This window comes from Primulina eburnea, chromosome 8 (genome assembly GCF_022965805.1).
Source record: "Primulina eburnea isolate SZY01 chromosome 8, ASM2296580v1, whole genome shotgun sequence".
Lineage (NCBI taxonomy): Eukaryota > Viridiplantae > Streptophyta > Magnoliopsida > Lamiales > Gesneriaceae > Primulina > Primulina eburnea.
In genome coordinates this window covers 38,228,669-38,250,187 of record NC_133108.1, presented here as the reverse complement: position 1 = coordinate 38,250,187, position 21,519 = coordinate 38,228,669, and the positions used below count along the sequence as shown (strand labels likewise).

General features: G+C 35.2%; 2 protein-coding genes and 1 long non-coding RNA gene across 5 annotated transcripts; 2 read left to right on the top strand and 1 right to left on the bottom strand.

Moving 5' to 3' along the window:
• Positions 1 to 622: 622 nt before the first annotated feature.
• LOC140839582 (protein AE7) lies at positions 623 to 3,936 on the top strand. The gene is made up of 5 exons (XM_073206406.1): positions 623 to 963; positions 1,393 to 1,496; positions 1,578 to 1,677; positions 3,105 to 3,150; positions 3,610 to 3,936. The coding sequence occupies exons 1-5, from the start codon at positions 838 to 840 to the stop codon at positions 3,708 to 3,710; spliced, it is 477 nt and encodes a 158-aa protein (XP_073062507.1). The 5' UTR covers positions 623 to 837; the 3' UTR covers positions 3,711 to 3,936.
• A 4,540-nt stretch (positions 3,937 to 8,476) lies between these two features.
• Positions 8,477 to 13,720, top strand: LOC140839580 (cellulose synthase A catalytic subunit 7 [UDP-forming]). 2 transcript variants are annotated; one of them, XM_073206405.1, is made up of 13 exons: positions 8,477 to 8,634; positions 8,751 to 8,946; positions 9,467 to 9,663; positions 9,785 to 9,890; positions 9,991 to 10,111; positions 10,209 to 10,475; positions 10,699 to 11,044; positions 11,131 to 11,394; positions 11,506 to 11,718; positions 11,820 to 12,030; positions 12,158 to 12,354; positions 12,458 to 12,811; positions 12,895 to 13,720. In XM_073206405.1, exons 1-13 carry the CDS (start codon positions 8,560 to 8,562, stop codon positions 13,474 to 13,476), a joined length of 3,129 nt encoding a protein of 1,042 aa, XP_073062506.1. In that variant the 5' UTR covers positions 8,477 to 8,559; the 3' UTR covers positions 13,477 to 13,720. The 2 variants fall into 2 exon arrangements, with proteins under 2 accessions (XP_073062506.1, XP_073062505.1); XM_073206404.1 differs by having other exon boundaries at positions 9,988 to 10,111.
• Positions 11,552 to 15,186, bottom strand: LOC140839581 (uncharacterized). Of its 2 annotated transcripts, none has more exons than XR_012119761.1 (4): positions 14,517 to 15,186; positions 14,413 to 14,445; positions 13,867 to 13,969; positions 11,552 to 11,726 (listed from the first exon to the last, which is right to left on the bottom strand). It is a non-coding gene; the product is annotated as an uncharacterized lncRNA (long non-coding RNA). The 2 variants fall into 2 exon arrangements; XR_012119760.1 differs by having other exon boundaries at positions 14,413 to 14,459; positions 14,839 to 15,173.
• Between the last annotated feature and the right edge of the window lie 6,333 nt (positions 15,187 to 21,519).

The following is a 21,519-nucleotide window of genomic DNA, read 5'->3' as shown; positions in this document are numbered from 1 at the left end:
ATCATTCATGCATCCAAAATCATTTAATTAAAATATTTTAGTAATTTAATAATTTTCATTTATGCGGTCTACGTGGATTGATTTTCGGACGTTATAGGATCGGAGTGTACAAGACTAATAAATGATGATGAGCAGACCTCATCAGTTTGGTTCAGTATAGCTAACAAGCTCAACTGAATTATTAGTCTAGCTGACGAACACAACTGGCAGCGGACTTTAAAAGAGGTTAGACTCGAGAAAGGTGGCTAGCAAAGTGGAAATGATCGTTTCAATATCGAAACATTACAAAATCTTTCCAAATGATCATATTCTTATGACTAGCATATATATCATCGTTGGAGGTCATAAATACAACATGTTGAAGATCAAATAAAAATTTGGAAAGAGTTTCAAAACATGAGCAACTTATATGAAGGAATTAGTTAGAATGAGAGCAATCTCAAGTGTAATGATACACACTGTAATTGATTAAATACTCATATACAATCACTCACATATATATATATATATATATATATATATATATATATATATATATATGAGAATTGAGCTTCAAAATTTAGATAAATGAGTTTTCACACAAAAACATTAAGGATTATCTAAAATATTGATATTAACGACATTTTAATCTTGTTGGACGGGAGAAATATGAAAGCAAGGCATTTTTGGCCTAGTGTCTATAGGCCCAATCTCTAGCTTCCTAGCTTTAAGCGCACAACGATTTTGGGAATTCAGGGTTCTTGTCCCAATTGACACAATCAGGCATCCGTTCTTCTTGCGCCGTTCCCAATTCCAGTTTATTAGCAAAAGAGATCGACTTGGAATATAAAGATCACCATGGTCGATGGATTGATAAACGCCAACCCTACTGTTTATGAGAAAAAGGAACGTCGAGCTCGAATTCCACATGGTGATGTGGATGAATACGCGGTTGAACCGATTGACCAACAAGAAATATTCGATATCCTTTATGTAATGTGGATTTATTTCTTTGACCCACTGAGCTTTGTTCTAATATTGATTTGTTTTCGGGGGAGCTTTTGGCTGTTTGTTGGGTGTCGAAGTTTTTTAACCATCTCATAAATATTATGACTCTTTTGCCTTTCTATGCACATTAGGTAGTCATAGATGGAGAATTACCATATGGGTATCAACTGATTTGCTTTTTCAAGACACATGTTGATTTTCAGAATTTTTTTAATGAGATTATGTTCAGCAAATATGCTTCTAGTGAGAAAAGAGATTTGTCTGTGCCTTTTCGGTATCCTTTTCTCCCCAATTCACTAATGTGAGCTGATCAGATTTTTAGTAGAATGTTGAAAACCATTATATGAAACGAGATTGTTTCATGTCCATTGTGTGGAAATTTTGTGCTTCTTAATGCTCACACATCATGTTAGAGACATAAAAGATCCAGAGCATCCTTATTCTTTGGAGGAGTTGAAGGTTATAACTGAAGATGCTATTGAGGTGGATGACAAGCAGAGCCACGTAAGGTAGAATTTTTTTTGTTCTGTGTTTCTGCCTTGGGTGTTGCTTTTATTTTTTCAATCTCATTAAAAAGGGTTTTTCTCCAGGATCACTTTTACTCCGACGGTTGAGCATTGCAGCATGGCCACAGTAATTGGCTTATGCTTGCGGGTCAAACTGATGCGATGTTTACCGCCTCGGTACAAAGTATGCCTCCATAAATTTCATTGTGTCAGGTTTTGGTCCTTATTGATGAATGAGTGGGTGCGCAATCATTGTTTGTGTACTGCAATGCTAGTCGTCATATGTTGGGTTGTGTTTGTAGAAATTGCTCTCAAACTTAGTTTCCCAGATGCGGTTGTTAGATACGGGACAAAGGAATTTACCAAATTATACTTGAATCATTACACTATTTTCACGAAATCCTTGTTTAATTTCGAGGCTCCTTCTAAAACATTTGTTTTGATATGGGATTTATTTTGGAGCAGCAATCCATTCTTTGCTGCAAAACCATGATACTGGTTTGATTATGTATGACCAGATGTCTTTACAAGCTTCTCTGCATGTCTTTAATTTCTACTGGAAGATGTTTCTGTTCTAGCAAGTTAAAATACGTTTTACTTTTAGGTTAGCTTTATATTTTACCATTTTATTTATAAGTCAACTGGTTTCTGGCTGTTCCTTTTATTTAAAAATTTTCCAGGTTAGAATTTTTATTTTTCTTGGGGCAGGTATTAGAATCCTTTTTTCAATGACGTATGACTATTGAAACCCAGGATATGCAAAATATTGCCTACCGCTGTTACTAATAGCTATTAAGCATTTTTGTTAAAATAAAACTTCTACAGAGCATTTTCAGTTTTTTTTCTTGATTGTTTTTCTGACATGTAACAAGGAACACACGTGTAGCATGAAAACATGTTTCACTGATGCTGATGCTGGAATTATTAAATATTGTATGGTGCTAAGTATTGTTAGTTGATTTTTTTAAAAAAATTTGCTGTTTCAGTTTCCTTTTCTAGTTGGTTTTATTTCGCCATGTTATTGCAGAACTGGATAAAAGAAACGGTTTTCGCCAGCTTGCTCATAGTGCAGGCCCCGCTGGAGGAATTTTCTCTTGTAAAACACATTTTAAAATTTTCAGCGACTTAAAAAACCTGTGTACGGTCTCTTCTTTATTCACGTGAAACAGAAAATGGTTTGAGTTCTTGTTGTGCTAATGCTAGATTCGATGATCTAAAATTGATTTGGGTTTGTGGGTCAAAGGAAATGTGGATCACACATAGTCAAATTAAAATCGGACAGTTGGATCTTGTACGAGGGTCATACCCTCATCCTAGCATTTCATTAATAGTTAAAAATGATGAATGGGCTTCATTGGCCCATGGGTGTAAGTATAGATTGATTGAAGTTAGTCGTGATATGGACAGTGATTTGATTCTCTTGACAATGATAATATCGGAAGTTTGCAACCGATATTAACAATATTTACTTTTCCAAACGAACTTGTAGAAACTGTTTTTTGCTTCGATGACTTTAGCTTCTTAACTTGTGATTGTTGTTTACTGTATTCAATTGTCAGTTCATCACGATCTCTAAAATTAATGGTAGTGTATCTTCTTTACTTTTTCCAGGTGGACATCAGAGTAGCACCTGGTACTCATGCCACCGAAGCTGCAGGTCTCTCTCTCTCTCTCTCTCTGTGTGTTCCACTGCTTATTGTGAGCTTTTGCGATACTACATGGTGTTAAATCCCCATGTAGCACAGAAAAATCCGGGGGTTGGGGAGGTTGGCTGGACGATTGTGTCAATCTTTGAAAATTCAATATGGGAAACTATAAACGGCCTTTCATGATAAGCTTGACTTTTAAACCAGTACCCAGTTCAACTTTATTCAAAATTCAGCGTTTAGCTCCAATGTTTTACAATCCCACCATTATTTTGCCTTTAGCGTACATGGATTCACCGCTGGTTCCATCCTTCTTCCCTTAAAAGTGTACATCTGTTGGATTTGCAACCATCCGGTTTAAGTTGTAGTGCAGTTATTCAAAATAAAATGTAATAAGCACCGATTATTTGCTTCTTGCCATTTTACGATTCTCTGGATATTTATTCAACAATCAGTTTCTTTGTTCGCAGTAAATAAACAGTTGAACGATAAAGAACGTGTTGCTGCAGCTTTGGAAAATCCTAATCTCGTTGAAATGGTTGATGAATGCTTGGCACCATCTAATCAATAAAGATGAGTGTTGCAACTACAGGGAGCGACTCGTGATTTCTTAGCTACGAAAAGGTGGTTTTATAGTTATGTACAGAATGAACTTTGTGTTTTCATGTGTTGTTTCATCAATGTTGAAAATTGGATTTTGACTCGTAGCTTGCCCGGGCAAGCACTACAGTCCACACATCAATCTTATTTGTTTCACCTATGAATAAACGGATGCACCGTGAGATTTTTTTGTTGTATGCCTGATAGAACGATGCAGCGTGAGTTGTTTCGCATTTGATTATCGTGGTCCACCACTTAATACCAGAGATGCTACATGTTGCGTGGTATTTTTTTTCCTGCCCCTCCGAGTGACCATTATTATACAGGCGCAAAGAATTTTAATGGGGCAAGGCTACTCAGATTTAGAGGAGCAAATTTTTTTTTTTTTTAATTAAAAAACACTTTTTACATAAACTAAAGAAATATCCGAGATCCCCTAAACTCCATATCAGTCTGCCCGAGGACTCATTGTATTCCAACTTATGAAAAGCAAAATTAATGTCATTACCTTCAAGATTTGCAGGCCTTCAGCGTTTTGCTTCCGAGGTATCTTACACCATGAACCACACTACCAGTCAACAGTAAGACGCCCCCTTATCACATGCACTACCTTATTACCCTTTGGTTTTATTTCTCTGAATTCATTTTCCATTTCCAAAATAAAAACCATCATCACCACATTATTTTTGATAATTCTATCAATTTCCACACGTTTGAAGCATATTTCTTACATTCAATTTAACTTTTCAAGCACTTCTCTTATATTCTCTATTGTAGTATTATACTTCAATCGAATATACTGATTTTAAGATTTTAAATATCTCAAATTTAATTACCATCCACGCAAACATAAATTCAAATATATTTAACAATACTTACCAAGCAAAATACTTGTTAGTGGAGATATACTGTATAAACTCAGAAAATAATATCAAACGTTTCCCTTCTATTTTCCAAAACTAATTTTTGAAATATTTCCCGAAAACATTTTCCCAAAACATAAATAAAAGAAAATACTAAATCCAATCTTGTGAAAACTGTAACGAAATAAAAATCTAGAGGAAGTCAGACATGAACATTCAACTCAAATGCATCGATTGAGGATATGGTAAAATTTCCATGCCAAATACTAATTAACTTATTATTAGAAAAGAGCACATACATCATACCAGCTCCATTTAATAATTTTCTTTTCTCCAAGTTTAGAACCCACGAGACCTCTGAGTTGCCAAGGAAGGGATGATAGTAAGGAAGAAACAGTAGACAACTCGCAGTCCTGGTTTTACAAAAAAAAAAAAAAGATCAAATATGTTCAGACACAATTATGTGATAACCTCCTAACAAACTAAAGCATTACGCAAACTTCGAAAATACACAAATTAATAAACTTGAAATATTGCAAGAGTTTCTGATAAAAGGTAATAACTCAAATTCATCAGATATTGATGTTTTCAAAATGTCACCTATTTTAAGATGTTATGTCAATAACTCCTCAATGCACCATTCAGTTTCAAGTTCTGCATGCAATTAATTTCCAAGTTTATACAACATACAGATAGATAGATAGATAGATAACAACTCAGTTTGCTTAACAAGGGAATAGCAGGAAGTGGAGGTAAGAAGTCCAGGGAATATCAACTCCGATCCTAACAGTGAAAATTAATTTCAGAAACATATCTTTAAGATTTGAACTAATCTGCAGTATACTATTTTTGCTGAAGATGAATATCTAAGCAAGTCCTGGGCAGGATGTTCTTCCAGTATTGGTTTATACATAGTTTGGAATAAATTAAACTGTCCTTGTACAATCTTTTTCACTTGACAAACTGAAACAGATTAGGTACTGAAACATAAAAAAAGCATAAGGTTTCTTTGCTAAATCAAGACTTTAGGAAACTGAGATATCCTTTCATTTTAGTATCAGATGGACCGATGCAAAAAAATAAGAATATTTTATATTTTTCATTTTTTGCTGATGTGATCATTTTTAGTATAGCCAAATCTCACAGTGACAAGCTCAATGAGATAAGGATAAAACTTCAAAAACACAGTTTGAGATTAGGAGCTCTCTCTAAATTAAATGATTGTGATACATATTGAGAGGTAAAGAGATATATCCTCACGATAAGCATATAACTTTTAATGGTTGGTTGACATCAAAACAGCATCCTAAAACTATAACACCACGCAAGTGGAAGACTTTTACCATCCTTCATGTAGGAAAATTAAATGCAATAGGATTATATAGAAGACAGGACTACTACAGATGCAGCCTCGTAAGCACAACACATGCATGAAATCAAAAGTTAAGTTCTCTTTGAAATTACTTGCTGGTGTTTTCGTCATGTCTACCTTGTTATTATCCTATGCAAAAAGCATTTGAATGTCACCCATGTATGAGAGCCCACATATTTTGGCATATAATTCCTCCTGCATTTTTGACTGATCATACAATAAATGCTTCATGATTTTCTTCACATAACAGACATGAAAAATATATAAAACGGTAAACGTGAGACTAAAACCTCACTGAATTTTGAAGGTAAAAGGAGGAGAGCTGCATAAGTTGCAGCCTTTAAATTTACAGAATTCAGCTCTGCATACCCAAGTAATCCAATATGATATTAACCTGGAAAATAGAAATGTCTATGATGTCAAATGGCAGATATGAACCTAATATGTGTGCTTGTATCTACTAAAAGAATAAAGCATATTGGGAAAAGTAGAACTAAATTAATAAACTAGATGATTGCAAAAATAAAATGAATGAAAAGAATGAGCTAAATATGAACTGTCCTCATATTTGACTGCTGCTGTCCGATTGATAATTCACATAAACCAAAATTTTATGAGTTAACTATTGGGGAAGGCATAAATGATACACATGACTACAGAATGAAATGCAATCACAGCAATATATCAACCCACAAAATAATATAAGTACAGAGAGTCAACACTTGAGAAACAAAAGGAGAAATGCTTGTTCAGTCAAATTATATGCTCTCTATGACATTGAAAACAATAATATTCTTCTACAGAAGATACAATTGAGGAGTCCAGATACAATCATACTTTCTTACAAGTCTTCTAAACGCATCTTCTCTCCGTTCTATCATTCTTCTTATTACCTCACAATCTTCATTGGCAGTGCCCCCTTAATACCCCAACAAAATAGATCAAATCTAAAGCACAAAAGCATAAAAAATCATTGCAATGATAACAGAGCTTCCATGCTTAAATTTCTTTTGAAATGTTGCCTTTTGAGAGATTCTCTGATATATATTTCTATTTCTTTGGCCTAGCTTCATCAATTAGTTGCAAGAGTAGTGAAAAAGATTTTTTTTAAAAAAAGTCCAAGACATTTATAAGTTGTAATCTTATAACCAAAATATTTCTTCGCAGTTAACCACTATCAATTACTAACTTTTGAACAAAGAATCAAGTGGCTTCAAAATCCAAGTCTCGCTTTAATTATTTAAAAAACCAGAGGGATGACCAAAAGCAGGTAACAATATGGTTTCAAATGTAATTACTTGTATGGTGGATGATAACTTCACATTAGCTTGCATATAAAAATAATATATACATTTTACAATCAAATAGTTTTAGTTATATTGTATTTGTTCAAAAGAATTATTATTAACTCATCCGTTGTACAATATGTTCATATTTTTAGTTTGTTTATTTAATTTAATACTAATATATTTATGTAGATTTTGTCGATTCTGGGTAATTTATTGTCATTCTGTGAAGCTTAGACACAATCAAAATTTGGGTCCGTAACCATACATCATAACAAGTTAAAGGTTGTAAAAGACTTGAAGCGCCTCAAAGTGTTGAGATCAAGCTTCAATTTTTTCAAATTTGAGCAACTGCATAATTTTTTTTAAAATTTTTTTATAATTGTAGTTATTTTAAGTCCAACAATAAATATAAAGATATAATTACCATAAATTTAAGATTAAATTAATGAATTTCAAGTTCTAAAGAGCATAAAAATACTAAAATTGTGATAATTAATTGTTTCCTACAGATCTACAAAATAATATTAATAAAAATAAGCTCATTATTATTTAGTATGTCATATTTATACTCAAAAAAATTATTTAATATTTATGAAAGCATATTCGTTTGAAAATAATAAAATTTTGTATTTTAAAAAGCAATAGTTTTATCGAAATTAAAAAAAAACCATTTAAACGAGCTTTTTAAAAAACCGAGTGGAACAGACCATGTATATTAATCAACACCTGAAAATCATTTGGTATAAATGAGAATAATCTTGAGCTAATGACTGATTATTTATTATGTGAAAATGAAATTATATTATTAATGAGAATAATCTTGAGCTAATAATATTAAAAAATTTCAAATGAAAAAAAAAATTTATTTTAATTTTCTTTTGATTGGATCCATTCGCGGTTTTTTTTACTATTCTTTGTTATCAACAATATTTTTTTTTAATATAATAAACCTAAGTTAGCCCAAAGAGTATACAGTAATAAATAAATATATGGAGAGTAGTCAGACTTGGTGGGGTTAGGGATAGTTGTAAAAGAAGACCGAAGAAAGATAGCTTAAGGTGGTTGAAACAGAAGAAGCTTAACTTGGAGGCAATGGAGACTCTGCAACCAACAAAAAATATACTCCAGATGTTGCCTTCATTAGGTGGGCAAAATAGACAAGAAAGTGATACAAATTCAGCCCTAGCTACCTAAAATGATGTATTAAAAAGAACCCTTTACCATATATTCCTTTACAATTCACCTCCATTCCTTATACTCTACCACACACACATTTTACCACCACCACCACCCACGATGGAAGCCAGTGCCGGTCTCGTTGCCGGTTCTCACAACCGGAACGAGTTAGTTGTCATCCATGGCCACGAAGAGGTATGTAACGTTACCTTGCTTGTACGTATGCATGCAACATATTATAAGGGTCGACAGAAAACCATAATAATATGCGTTAGGGTAAGCAAGAAATGTTATTCTGATGGATTTTGCAGCACAAGACACAGAAAAATCTGAACGGACAAGTCTGTGAGATATGTGGGGATGCGGTTGGGCTGACCATGGATGGCGAACTCTTTGTGGCATGCAACGAGTGTGGTTTCCCAGTGTGCCGGCCGTGCTACGAGTACGAGAGAAGAGAAGGCAATCAACTGTGCCCACAGTGCAAAACCAGATATAAACGTCTTAAAGGTTTACGCACCACGCTAGCAGTACTATTTCCTTCATGACAATGACAAATTTGAATTTTTTGTAGCATGCTGCAATTGCGCAGACATATTGCACGTAACCAGAGACAATTTAAAAGTATTTAATTCATATTCAAGATTAGCTCATTTGAACCAAGCTTCAATGAATAAAACTATTCTAATTGAATCTAAATTATTTTTCTTGATAGCTTGCTAATTAAATTAAATACATCCATTAAATTATTTTGTTTCATAGCTTGCTAACTTGTACAAGAAAAGATGACATTCAGCTTTTTGTGCTCAAAATACAGGAATAGATGACATGTGACTCAGCATTGCAAAAAATAAACTTTCTTCTTTCGTTTTTCGTTTTTAAAGACAGAATACAGATTCAACAAATATTTTATGAGAATGAAACTCGAATTCTCTTTGAGCTCAAGATCAAATTTAACCTGGGAATCCAAGTCTCTTGGGATGTCTCGTAAATTTTCCTATACTAGAGTCCTCTGATATTTGATTTTAAGGGAGTCCGAGGGTCGAGGGAGATGATGATGAGGAAGATATCGATGACATTGAACACGAATTCAACATAGATGAGCAAAAAACGAATACCGACATTGCTGAAGCCATGCTCCATGGGAAGATGAGCCATGGAAGAGGACCAGAAGACGAGGAAAATGCTCAATATCCAGCTGTTGTAGCTGGTGGTCGCTCCCGTCATGTAAGAACAATTCACCACATTTTTATCTCTTTTCATCTTGTCAACCTGTAGCTTTCCGACTGCGGTACGATAGTTCTTTGCCAAGAGAAGTTACTCCTGGTTGCTTTTTGTCAAAATGAAGGTTAGTGGAGAATTCCCGATTTCAAGTCATGCTTACAGTGGAGATCAAATGATGGGATCCTCTCTGCACAGACGCGTGCATCCATATCCAGTCTCTGATGAAACTGGTGAAAGGAACTGTTGTAGAACTATTTGAATTATGTGTTGAAAAATGATATTTCATAGCAAAATTTTTACTGTGAGTTGTTAACTCTAAACTGGCAGCAGGTGCGAGATGGGATGATAAGAAGCTGGAGATGGGTTGGAAAGAAAGAATGGAAGATTGGAAAATGCAGCAAGGAAATCTGGGGCCTGAATATGATGACTCCGCTGATCCGGAAATGGCCATGTATGAGTTCAATATTTCTTTTCTTTGTTGGCTCTATCACAAACTAATGAAACTATAATCTGACGGAGTTTCGAACGGTCATGTGTATGAAATGCAGTTTAGATGAAGCAAGACAGCCGCTGTCAAGAAAAGTGCCAATTGCTTCAAGCAAAATTAATCCTTACCGAATGGTGATCGTGACTAGGCTGGTGGTGCTGGCCTTCTTCCTTCGTTATCGAATCTTGAATCCCGTGCATGATGCACTTGGCCTCTGGCTCACTTCTATTATTTGTGAAATCTGGTTTGCTTTCTCATGGATCCTCGATCAGTTTCCAAAATGGTTCCCCATTGATAGGGAGACCTATCTTGATCGCCTTTCCCTCAGGTAAGAATTAATCACAAGCAGAAACTAAAAACTTTGCAGGATAATTAATCGTACTCTTGAATCATATAACCTCCACTTTATATATTAAGCCAATATCCGCCCTTCTTAAGAACAAAAGGAAAAAACAAAAAGAAAAGGAAATATAGGATACAAGCACAGATATAGCAACACGTAGAAAATATTGTAGTTGCTTCCACAGTGACAAGTTTAACAAACTATGCAGATATGAAAGGGAAGGTGAACCAAATCTGCTATCTCCAGTCGATATATTTGTCAGTACAGTAGATCCCATGAAGGAACCGCCTCTTGTTACAGCCAATACGGTTCTCTCGATACTTGCAATGGACTACCCTGTTGACAAAATCTCATGTTATATATCTGATGATGGTGCTTCAATTTGTACCTTCGAAGCACTATCAGAAACAGCAGAATTCGCTCGAAAATGGGCTCCTTTCTGTAAGAAGTTCTCTATAGAACCTCGAGCACCGGAGATGTATTTCTCGGAGAAGGTTGACTATTTGAAGGATAAAGTGCAACCAACTTTTGTGCAGGAGCGCAGAGCTATGAAGGTATAATCTCAAAACGTATAATTTGCTCATCCTGAGGACTATAAAACAATTAGAAAGTTACAAAAGCTTATTATTATGTGTAACAGAGAGAATACGAGGAATTCAAGGTCAGAATAAATGCACTTGTTGCAAAAGCCACTAAAGTTCCTCCTGGAGGATGGATCATGCAAGACGGGACTCCATGGCCGGGAAACAACACCAAGGATCATCCTGGTATGATTCAAGTCTTTCTAGGCCAAAATGGAGGCCTTGATGTGGAAGGACGCGAACTTCCTCGCCTGGTTTATGTTTCTCGTGAGAAGAGGCCAAGTTTTCAGCATCACAAAAAAGCTGGTGCCATGAATGCCCTGGTAAATATCATCACTACGCCGTAACTTTTAGCTTTCCAATTCATCCATGGCCAAATCACGTAGTCAGAATCCTTCATCACTGTAATTATTCTTACGCCACCAAATTCGCAGATTCGAGTTTCTGGAGTTCTAACCAATGCTCCGTTCATGTTGAACTTGGACTGTGACCACTACTTAAATAACAGCAAGGCTGTAAGAGAGGCGATGTGTTTTTTGATGGATCCTCAGGTTGGAAAGAAAGTGTGTTATGTCCAATTCCCTCAGAGGTTTGACGGGATAGATAAACACGACAGATACGCCAACAGAAACACAGTCTTCTTTGATGTAAGTCTCTGGAAAAACAATGAAAGATAATCAACACTTGTTAACAGAGCAGTAAAGATATGAATAATAGCAACAGCCTTTCAATCATTTTCTAATTGCAGATCAACATGAAAGGTCTAGACGGCATTCAAGGTCCTGTCTATGTTGGGACAGGATGTGTCTTTAGAAGACAAGCTTTATACGGCTATGAACCACCCAAGGGTCCTAAGCGTCCAAAAATGGTAAGCTGTGATTGCTGCCCATGCTTTGGACGTCACAAAAAGCTTCCAAAGTACTCTAATAATGATCTCAATGGAGGGGCAAACATTCAAGGTTATTTAAAGTCATTGCATAATTTAGCCATTTAGATTGTCGTGATTTTTCTCACGTTGATGGATTAAGATAATTAATTTCTGTTCCAAACCACCGAAACATAAGAACCTGCATCTCTGTGAAACAGGATTCGATGAAGACAAGGAGATATTAATGTCTCATATGAATTTTGAAAAGAAATTTGGACAATCACCAATATTTGTGACTTCAACTTTAATGATTGAAGGTGGTGTTCCACCTTCCTCAAGCCCAGCAGCTTTGCTAAAAGAAGCCATTCACGTCATAAGCTGTGGTTATGAAGACAAGACAGAATGGGGTTCTGAGGTACTGCCGACATCCCTAAATGAGTTGCATATTATTATCCCCATAAATTTGCAGCTTTTTATAACTTATCCATCATTTAAATTACACGATGAACATGATGCAGCTGGGCTGGATTTATGGCTCTATAACAGAAGATATCCTCACAGGATTCAAGATGCATTGCCGAGGTTGGCGGTCCATTTACTGTATGCCTAAAAGGGCTGCGTTTAAGGGATCAGCTCCAATTAATCTATCAGATCGTCTCAATCAGGTGCTGCGATGGGCTCTTGGCTCTGTCGAGATCTTTTTCAGTCGCCATAGCCCTCTATGGTATGGGTACAAAGAAGGAAACTTAAAGTGGCTTGAACGATTTGCATATGTCAACACGACTGTCTATCCCTTCACATCTCTACCACTTCTTGCTTACTGTACCCTCCCTGCTATCTGCTTGCTCACAGGAAAGTTCATAATGCCAGAGGTATTCTTACATACAATGCCTATCAAAGATATTCAGTTGATACGTCTTTGTGAACTGATTTCTCTGTTCTCTGCATGTTCCAGATAAGCACTTTTGCAAGTTTATTCTTTATTGCTCTTTTCCTATCGATATTTGTGACGGGTATTCTAGAGCTAAGGTGGAGTGGAGTTAGCATAGAGGAATGGTGGCGGAACGAGCAGTTTTGGGTGATTGGTGGTGTGTCTGCTCATCTATTTGCCGTTATTCAAGGCCTTCTAAAAGTTTTGGCAGGAATAGACACAAACTTCACAGTAACGTCCAAGGCAACAGATGATGAGGATTTTGGGGAGCTATACGCTTTCAAGTGGACAACACTCCTTATCCCTCCAACAACTATTTTGATAATAAACCTTGTCGGTGTTGTGGCTGGAATCTCGGATGCCATCAACAATGGGTATCAATCATGGGGTCCCCTATTCGGCAAACTATTCTTTGCCTTTTGGGTGATCGTGCATCTCTACCCATTCCTCAAAGGTCTCATGGGCAGGCAAAATAGGACTCCCACTATTGTTATTATATGGTCAGTGCTTCTAGCTTCAATCTTCTCTTTGCTTTGGGTTCGAATCGATCCCTTCATACTAAAAACTATGGGGCCTAACACCAAGCAATGTGGGATTAATTGCTGAAATATTGATTCCGTTATTTCAGTAAGCCACCTATATAGTATGGTGTGTGTTTTTTGATATTTGAGGATCTAATGTGTTGTTCAACAAAGCGGAGTTGCACAAATACAGAATAAAGACAGCTGTGAAATTTTGCTGAAGTATCAAAAATTGTTTACAATTTTGTACATTTTTGGAATAGATAATTCAGAAACGGGTATTGTTTGCTGATTGTTGATTAGTTTATTTGATTAGATCCATGTGTTTCCCCAGGGTTGCTTTGCAGAACCATACGAGTATTTAGCATAAAAATTTATTTAGGCAGAAATCACTTAAACAAGGTGGATTGAATAAAAAATTATAGTGAATTGGAATTAATCTAAAATTTTAGCAAGCTTTGAGTTGAGCATGTACCTCATGGATACCCTATAACTATGCTCCCACGAAGCCCTCTAGGTAATCTATAGAAATCTGTCAAAATACCACAACATAACAAAACCAGGATCCCTGAAAATTCCTAAAAAAGAAAACGAAACATTTATCATTGGGTTCAAAAAACTAGTACAAAATCAATGAGAAAGAAGACCAACAGTTGTATTTTCTCCACTACTGCACAAAAATATTGAATATTAATCACTCTCAGCAGGTTTATGAACCAAAAAAAGTTATATCACCAGTAGGTAATAGTTTCCACAAAAACAAGCTTATTATCCGATCATGCGTTATGTTTATAAGAAAATCATCAAGTTTTCAGTTATTTTAACCTCAACCCCAACTTCAGATAAGCATCGACTAACCAAAATAGATCTTTAAGAGCAGATATTGAATTAGTCTGCTTTGGTGGAGACATAAACAACACATGAAACGCATGAAAGCAAAAATGCAATGAATAGATACTAGAAATGTCGAGCCACCGGGAAAGGAAAATTGAACTGACACCGTCAAGTAAAGTCTGTATACCTCATGAGCCGCTTGAAGAGCTGCCTTGGATTACTCTACACATATATCTGATATGAGAAAATTTTCATTCTTAGCACTTCACATGCAACTAAATTTTTAAGAACGAGTTAATAACGAAAAACAGTATCTTTCCAAGAAGATTGGGACATAATTGAAGAAGGGCCGGCCCCTCTTACGAAAAAGAAAATGTTTCCTTAACCAACATCAATCACAGAGTACGTTTCCTTAACCAACATCAATCACAGAGTATTTAGAATACTAGCATAATTAACATCACAACACAACATATCTCAGCTCCATTATTACAATCAAAATCATAGATCATTGAGGTCCGAAACCAAATTCAGCCTCCCAAACTAACAACTTAGCAGTCAACATGTCCCCACTCTTAAAACCATCAGGCAACTCAGATACACCAGAAATCACCTCAGCCATTGTAGTCAAGTAGAATTGCTCAAGTCCTCTTGGCCGAAGAAACGGTATTAACCAATCCAGGAAAAACATTATATTCTGAAAGAACCGTGACCGGCTCACGCATTCCATCAAACACCCACAAATCAAATCCTAGCATGCTCGGGAATATGCAACCCCAGTAAAGCAAGATTCCAACATTTTCGGACCCGGATGAAAGAAATGTCAACTCCCTTTAGCAACGTTTGAGTTAAATTTAATTGGCAGCATTTCTAATCCGCGTTAGAATTGAAACAGTAAGAGTGAAGAAGAACAATAATATATTTTCGTTGGTTTACAATCTATGAATATATTTTATGTCAAATGAGAAGAAATTTTCTCCCTCTTAATGCTTCGGTTTATAGCAATTTTTCCCCGGATACAACAATTTCTTCTTACAATAATTACACTCTAAATTGTAATAACAATAAAAAAAATGGAGTGTACTTTCTTTCAAAAGAAGGAAGCAAAGGAGAAGGCAAAATAAATGCAAGGCATGCAAAAAATTTAATTATCAAAAGTGTTTTTTTGTTGTCTTGGATCATGTATTTATCCAAAAGTTTGATGAAAAAGTCAATAGACATCATTTGGATGCAAGATATCACGAAAACTCGCAATTTTCCGTCAATCAGCGACGTCAGATGCCTAGACACAATTTAACAGGCAGCTTCCTCGTGGTTTGGAAACTCCAAGGAATTGAGGCAGGCGCTAAGGTGCCTCCCAAGGGCATTGATTTTGAGTTTCTCTTTGATTATTTTTTATTCATTAAGTCGTAAAATATTTCAATAATCTCTCACGTTAATGAAATTAATGCATGAATATTAGTAATGTTGAAAGATAGAATACAAGGAAAAATTATCGCATCAGGATAGGTGATTTTTGGCATTGAACCTTCCTTAGTATAATAATATCGGATTTTTGGGTCACGACTGAACTTGATATCTTGAACTTATTGGAGGTTTATGTAAAACCAGACAATAGTACATACACGATAACTTTCCTATTATTTCTAGTTGGTTCTTTATCAGTTATGTCCGTTTTGGCCATGGAGCACTTCTTGGTTCCACGAGTGTTTTTTTGAGACAGCTTGTCCTCACACTTACATGGGCAGTCTTCGTTTGAAAGTATTCTACCATATTAATTTTTTACTATCTAAGAAACAATTAAAAGTCCAATTACAACATTGGTAGGCATCAACACTCGTCGTCCTACAATGAGAATGGAAGAATTTTCGAGTGTTAGCTCAAGTTTTTATAATCTAGTTGTCTCATTAAACCAAGATTTTGGGATCTCCAATTGACAAGATTGGATTTCTCCTATGAAAATTTTATTTTGTAGGTATTAAACTCATTCCTCTAGACAAGTTGTACACTTGATCTCTATGTAATGCTTTTATAAGCGGATCTGTCAAGTTATTTTTTGATTTAACATAATCAATAGAGATAACTCCATTTAAGATCAGTTCTCGTATTGTGGTATGCATTCGATGAATATGTTGAAACTTACCATTTGGTTTATATCCTTGCGATTGTTTATTGACAGTCGCATTGTATCTTTATAGCAAACACTGGTTTCGTCCAACATGAAATTTCCTCTAATAAGTTGTAAAGTCGTTTTGCTTCTTATGCTGCTTTATCAAGTGTTATGAATTCAGATTCTATTGTCGATCTAGCGACACAAGTTTGTTTGGATGATCTCCAAGATACTACGCCGCCACCAATGCTAAATACTTAGCCACTAGTGGATTTCGAATATTTGGTGTCAGAAATCCAGTTAGCATCAATATATCTTCTAGCACCGCATGATATTTTGTATAATGCAAACCCATATTCCAATGTGTGTCTTAAATATCTAAGAACCCTTGTCAAAGCCTTCCAATTAACATTAAACGGATTTCTCGTGAATCGACTCGACTTATTTATAATATAAACAATGTCTGGTTGAGTAAAACTACTGATGTACATAAGACTTCCAATAAGTTTAGAGTATTCCAATTGAGATAATCTTGATCAAAATACTTCAAGATTCTAGCTCTTTTACTTCGCATAACTTCTTCTTTTTTAAAAGAGCCTTCGTTTTTCCTAACATTTTTATCTTGTGAAGGTTCATCATAGGAGCAAAACCTTCATCCATTATTTTTATTCTTCTTTTGTTGAAAATTATTCTTTAATTACTTTTCAAGGAAATATATTTTCAAAAAATATGATGTTTCTTAACTCAATCGTCATGCCTATATTCATTTTAGAATGTGCATATTTGTATACTATGAATCTATAGGCACTACTATAATGAGTATATCCAATTAAAATGCAGTCGACCGTCTTTGGCCTAATTCTGACTTGCTTTGGTTTTGGTATTTCAATATTGGTCAAGCACCCCCATACTTTCAAGTATTTGTAGGAAAGTTTATGCTTTTTTCCACAATTCATATGGTGTTCTATAATTTTTATTGTGGTGTATTTTGTTAATGATATAATTAGTTGACAATATTGCTTCTCTACACAAGTTTTGGGGTAAGCTCGAATTTATCAGCATAGCATTCATCATGTCCTTCAAAGTTCGATTTTTCCTTTCAGCAACGCCACTAGATTGAGGTGGATATTGTGCATTTTGATGGATGATGCCCAAGGATGAAGAAAATTCATCAAACTGTGCTCCATTTATGTTGGGAAACACATGTATTAGTTCACCATTCGTTTGGGTTATCCACCATGTTTGTCTCAAAAATGACCGCAGATAAATCAATTTCATAAAAATCAAAACGCACCGACCTTTCTTGAATTATAGTTGCTTGCTCCTTCTCTTTCTTTGGCTTCCTGCAGTTTTTTGCCATATGGTTGGGCTTAGCGCAATTCTAGAAATTTCCTTTGAACATCTTCTGATTATTTGGTGGTAGTTGTTTCCCATCAAACTTTCTCTTCTTGCCTTTTTGCCTTGTTTACTTGATTCAACAATGTTTACTTTCATAGACATCTTACTTGCATTATTTTCAGTATTTTAGTTGTCCTCATCTATCTTCAGTCTTATTATCAAGTCTTCCAATCGCATCATCTTTCATTTGTGCTTTAGATAATTCTTGAAATCCTTTCATAGAGGAGGGATTTTCTCGATAATTGCAAAAACTTGGAAAGACTCACTCAGACTCATTTCTTCTGCAAGAATCTCGAGCAATAATACTTAAAGTTCTTGCACTTGACTTGATAGTGTCATTTTACGTGTTTTTATAATGTCATTTTGTCACATACATGCATGTGTCGTGAGATTTCACTTATATTTAGTTATTTTTATTATATGTTAGGCATAGAAAATGTTTTCATATGTTTGGGTTGATTTGTAGGTAATATGGTCAAGAAAAATGGATGTTTGAACTAAATTCGAGAAAGAGCCCTAGGGCGGATAAAAACATCTGCTCCAGCTCGCACGTGAAGAAATGTTGTGGGGACCCGGGCTCTAACTCAATTCCTTTGGGATAATTGGATCTTTATTATAAAATATGGGTCAAATTTTTTTTGCTTTTCACATTAAATCAAATGTATATGAACTAAGCATAAGATCTTTCTTTATTTAATTACAACAAGCATAAGTACATATCTTGTTCTAATACATTCATCCAAACTAGTGTTTAATACAACTACAATCTACGAGTAGTACAAGTCTAATATGAAACCACTAGTGATCTTCTGTGCCCGAAGTCACCACGCTATCTCGATCTCATCTCTGTCGTGACCCAGATCATGCCCCACCTGTTGTTATGCACACATACAGACATAACAACAGCCGGAAACTCCGGTGAGAACAAATCCCAGTATAAAACATGTATGCATGCTAATACATAATCATAAATCATGCATGAAAGTAATAACAATAGGCTCCATAATCTATGAAACCAATCTATATAAGCATGCAATTCAAATCAAATCATGTCTTGACTCGACTCAACTCTAATTCTAGGGGACGTCACTGTCTGTCACCTACCCTCCCAATCGGGGTGACGGTACGTCTTATTCCTAGACTTCGGTCATGTCTGTATCGAATGTCTACAATCGGGGGAAGTCTGCTCCTATGCGTCGATACACCGAACGTCTAGAAGTTTGACAAATCTGCCAATGACTCTCTTATCTTAAATGCTTGAATATAAATCAATAAACAAAGCATAATCATATCAAAAGATTTGAATATAAATCTATAAACAAATCATAATCATATCAGAAGATAAACAAAAATTCTAGTATGTGATTTTGTTGGGAACTCAAATTGAATCTCATTTGAGTTGTATTTCCCCAAAGTCACATGAATTATACCTTTCGTTTATAGTCTCAATCTGAACAATATCAGTTCTGAACTCAAGACTGTCTCTGTAAATCTGAAACAAAATATCGAGAATCATAATATCAATATTCCATTCTCAATTCAACACTGAATCTGATTAATCTGGATTTAATTCAAAACCAACGACATAACGGCACAATCCCGATATTCCCGTCAATACAATATCACCAGATATTAATTACAAATCATAACCCATATCTGATATAATCCACAATCAATTCATAATCCAAATCTGTCCCATTTTCAATCGGTATAATCAGAAAATCATAACAATTTTATAATCAGTCTGTTCTTCGATCTGACTTCGATTATGCAATGTCTAGTATTCCCAGAACACATAATAATGATCAAATCACAATTTCTCCAACATCATATTTTTGAATCAAGATAATACTTAATAAAATTTACGTTCTTGTGTAGCTCTTGACGAGGGGAACTCACAACTGTGCTCGGATTAAAAATCGGATCACCGGTACTCGCAAAATCAATTTTCTAAGATGTAAGGAATTTAAGGATTTCCATGGAACTCTCGCTTGTTTCCTTGCTGAAGGCTTGAAGAATGAAGACCATTTATATATATATCAAGTTGTCTAGTGGTGACAAGTGTCCCACTCAACTTTCCATATTCGCACTTTAGTCCCTCAACTTTTAAATATTTTCAAATCGGCCCTTCAATAATTACGAAATTGCCATCAAATTTAAATCAAGTATTTTCCACTTAATTACAAAATTGCCATCAAATTTAAATTATGCACACATACAGACATAACAACAGCCGGAAACTCCGGTGAGAACAAATTCCAGTATAAAACATGTATGCATGCTAATACATAATCATAAATCATGCATGAAAGTAATAACAATAGGCTCCATAATCTATGAAACCAATCTATATAAGCATGCAATTCAAATCAAATCATGTCTTGACTCGACTCAACACTAATTCTAGGGATCCCGGTGTGAATAAGACGTCACTGTCTGTCACCTACCCTCCCAATCGGGGTGACGGTACGTCTTATTCCTAGACTTCGGTCATGTCTGTATCGAATGTCTACAATCGGAGGAAGTCTGCTCCTATGCGTCGATACACCGAACGTCTAGAAGTTTGACAAATCTGCCAATGACTCTCCTATCTTAAATGCTTGAATATAAATCAATAAACAAAGCATAATCATATCAAAAGATTTGAATATAAATCTATAAACAAATCATAATCATATCAGAAGATAAACAAAAATTCTAGTATGTGATTTTGTTGGGAACTCAAATTGAATCTCATTTGAGTTGTATTTCCCTCAAAGTCACATGAATTATACCTTTCGTTTATAGTCTCAATCTGAAGCAATATCAGTTCTGAACTCAAGACTGTCTCTGTAAATCTGAAACGAAATATCGAGAATCATAATATCAATATTCCATTCTCAATTCAACACTGAATCTGATTAATCTGGATTTAATTCAAAACCAACGACATAACGGCACAATCCCGATATTCCCAGTCAATACAATATCACCAGATATTAATTACAAATCATAACCCATATCTGATATAATCCACAATCAATTCATAATCCAAATCTGTCTCATTTTCAATCGGTATAATCAGAAAATCATAACAATTTTATAATCAGTCTGTTCTTCGATCTGACTTCGATTATGCAATGTCTAGTATTCCCAGAACACATAATAATGATCAAATCACAATTTCTCCAACATCATATTTTTGAATCAAGATAAAACTTAATAAAATTTACGTCCTTGTGTAGCTCTTGACGAGGGGAACTCACAACTGTGCTCGGATTAAAAATCGGATCACCGGTACTCGCAAAATCAATTTTCTAAGATGTAAGGAATTTAAGGATTTCCATGGAACTCTCGCTTGTTTCCTTGCTGAAGGCTTGAAGAATGAAGACCATTTATATATATCAAGTTGTCTAGTGGTGACAAGTGTCCCACTCAACTTTCCATATTCGCACTTTAGTCCCTCAACTTTTAAATATTTTCAAATCGGCCCTTCAATAATTACGAAATTGCCATCAAATTTAAATCAAGTATTTTCCACTTAATTACAAAATTGCCATCAAATTTAAATTAAGTATTTTTCCACTTAATTACAAAAATGCCATCAATAATATTTTCTTTTCGGGGTCTCATAAAATTGATAACATCTCGGGCCTTACAAATATGGACAGGAAATCCGAGTCAAGTGCGCTGGGACGGGGGTTTCTGCCCTTCCTAGCAGCCCGAGAGGAAAAATTCGAGACAAGAGCACAAGGGCAGAATTTTTTTCCTGCTTTAGCGCTCCTGCGAAAAGAAAAGAAAGATTTT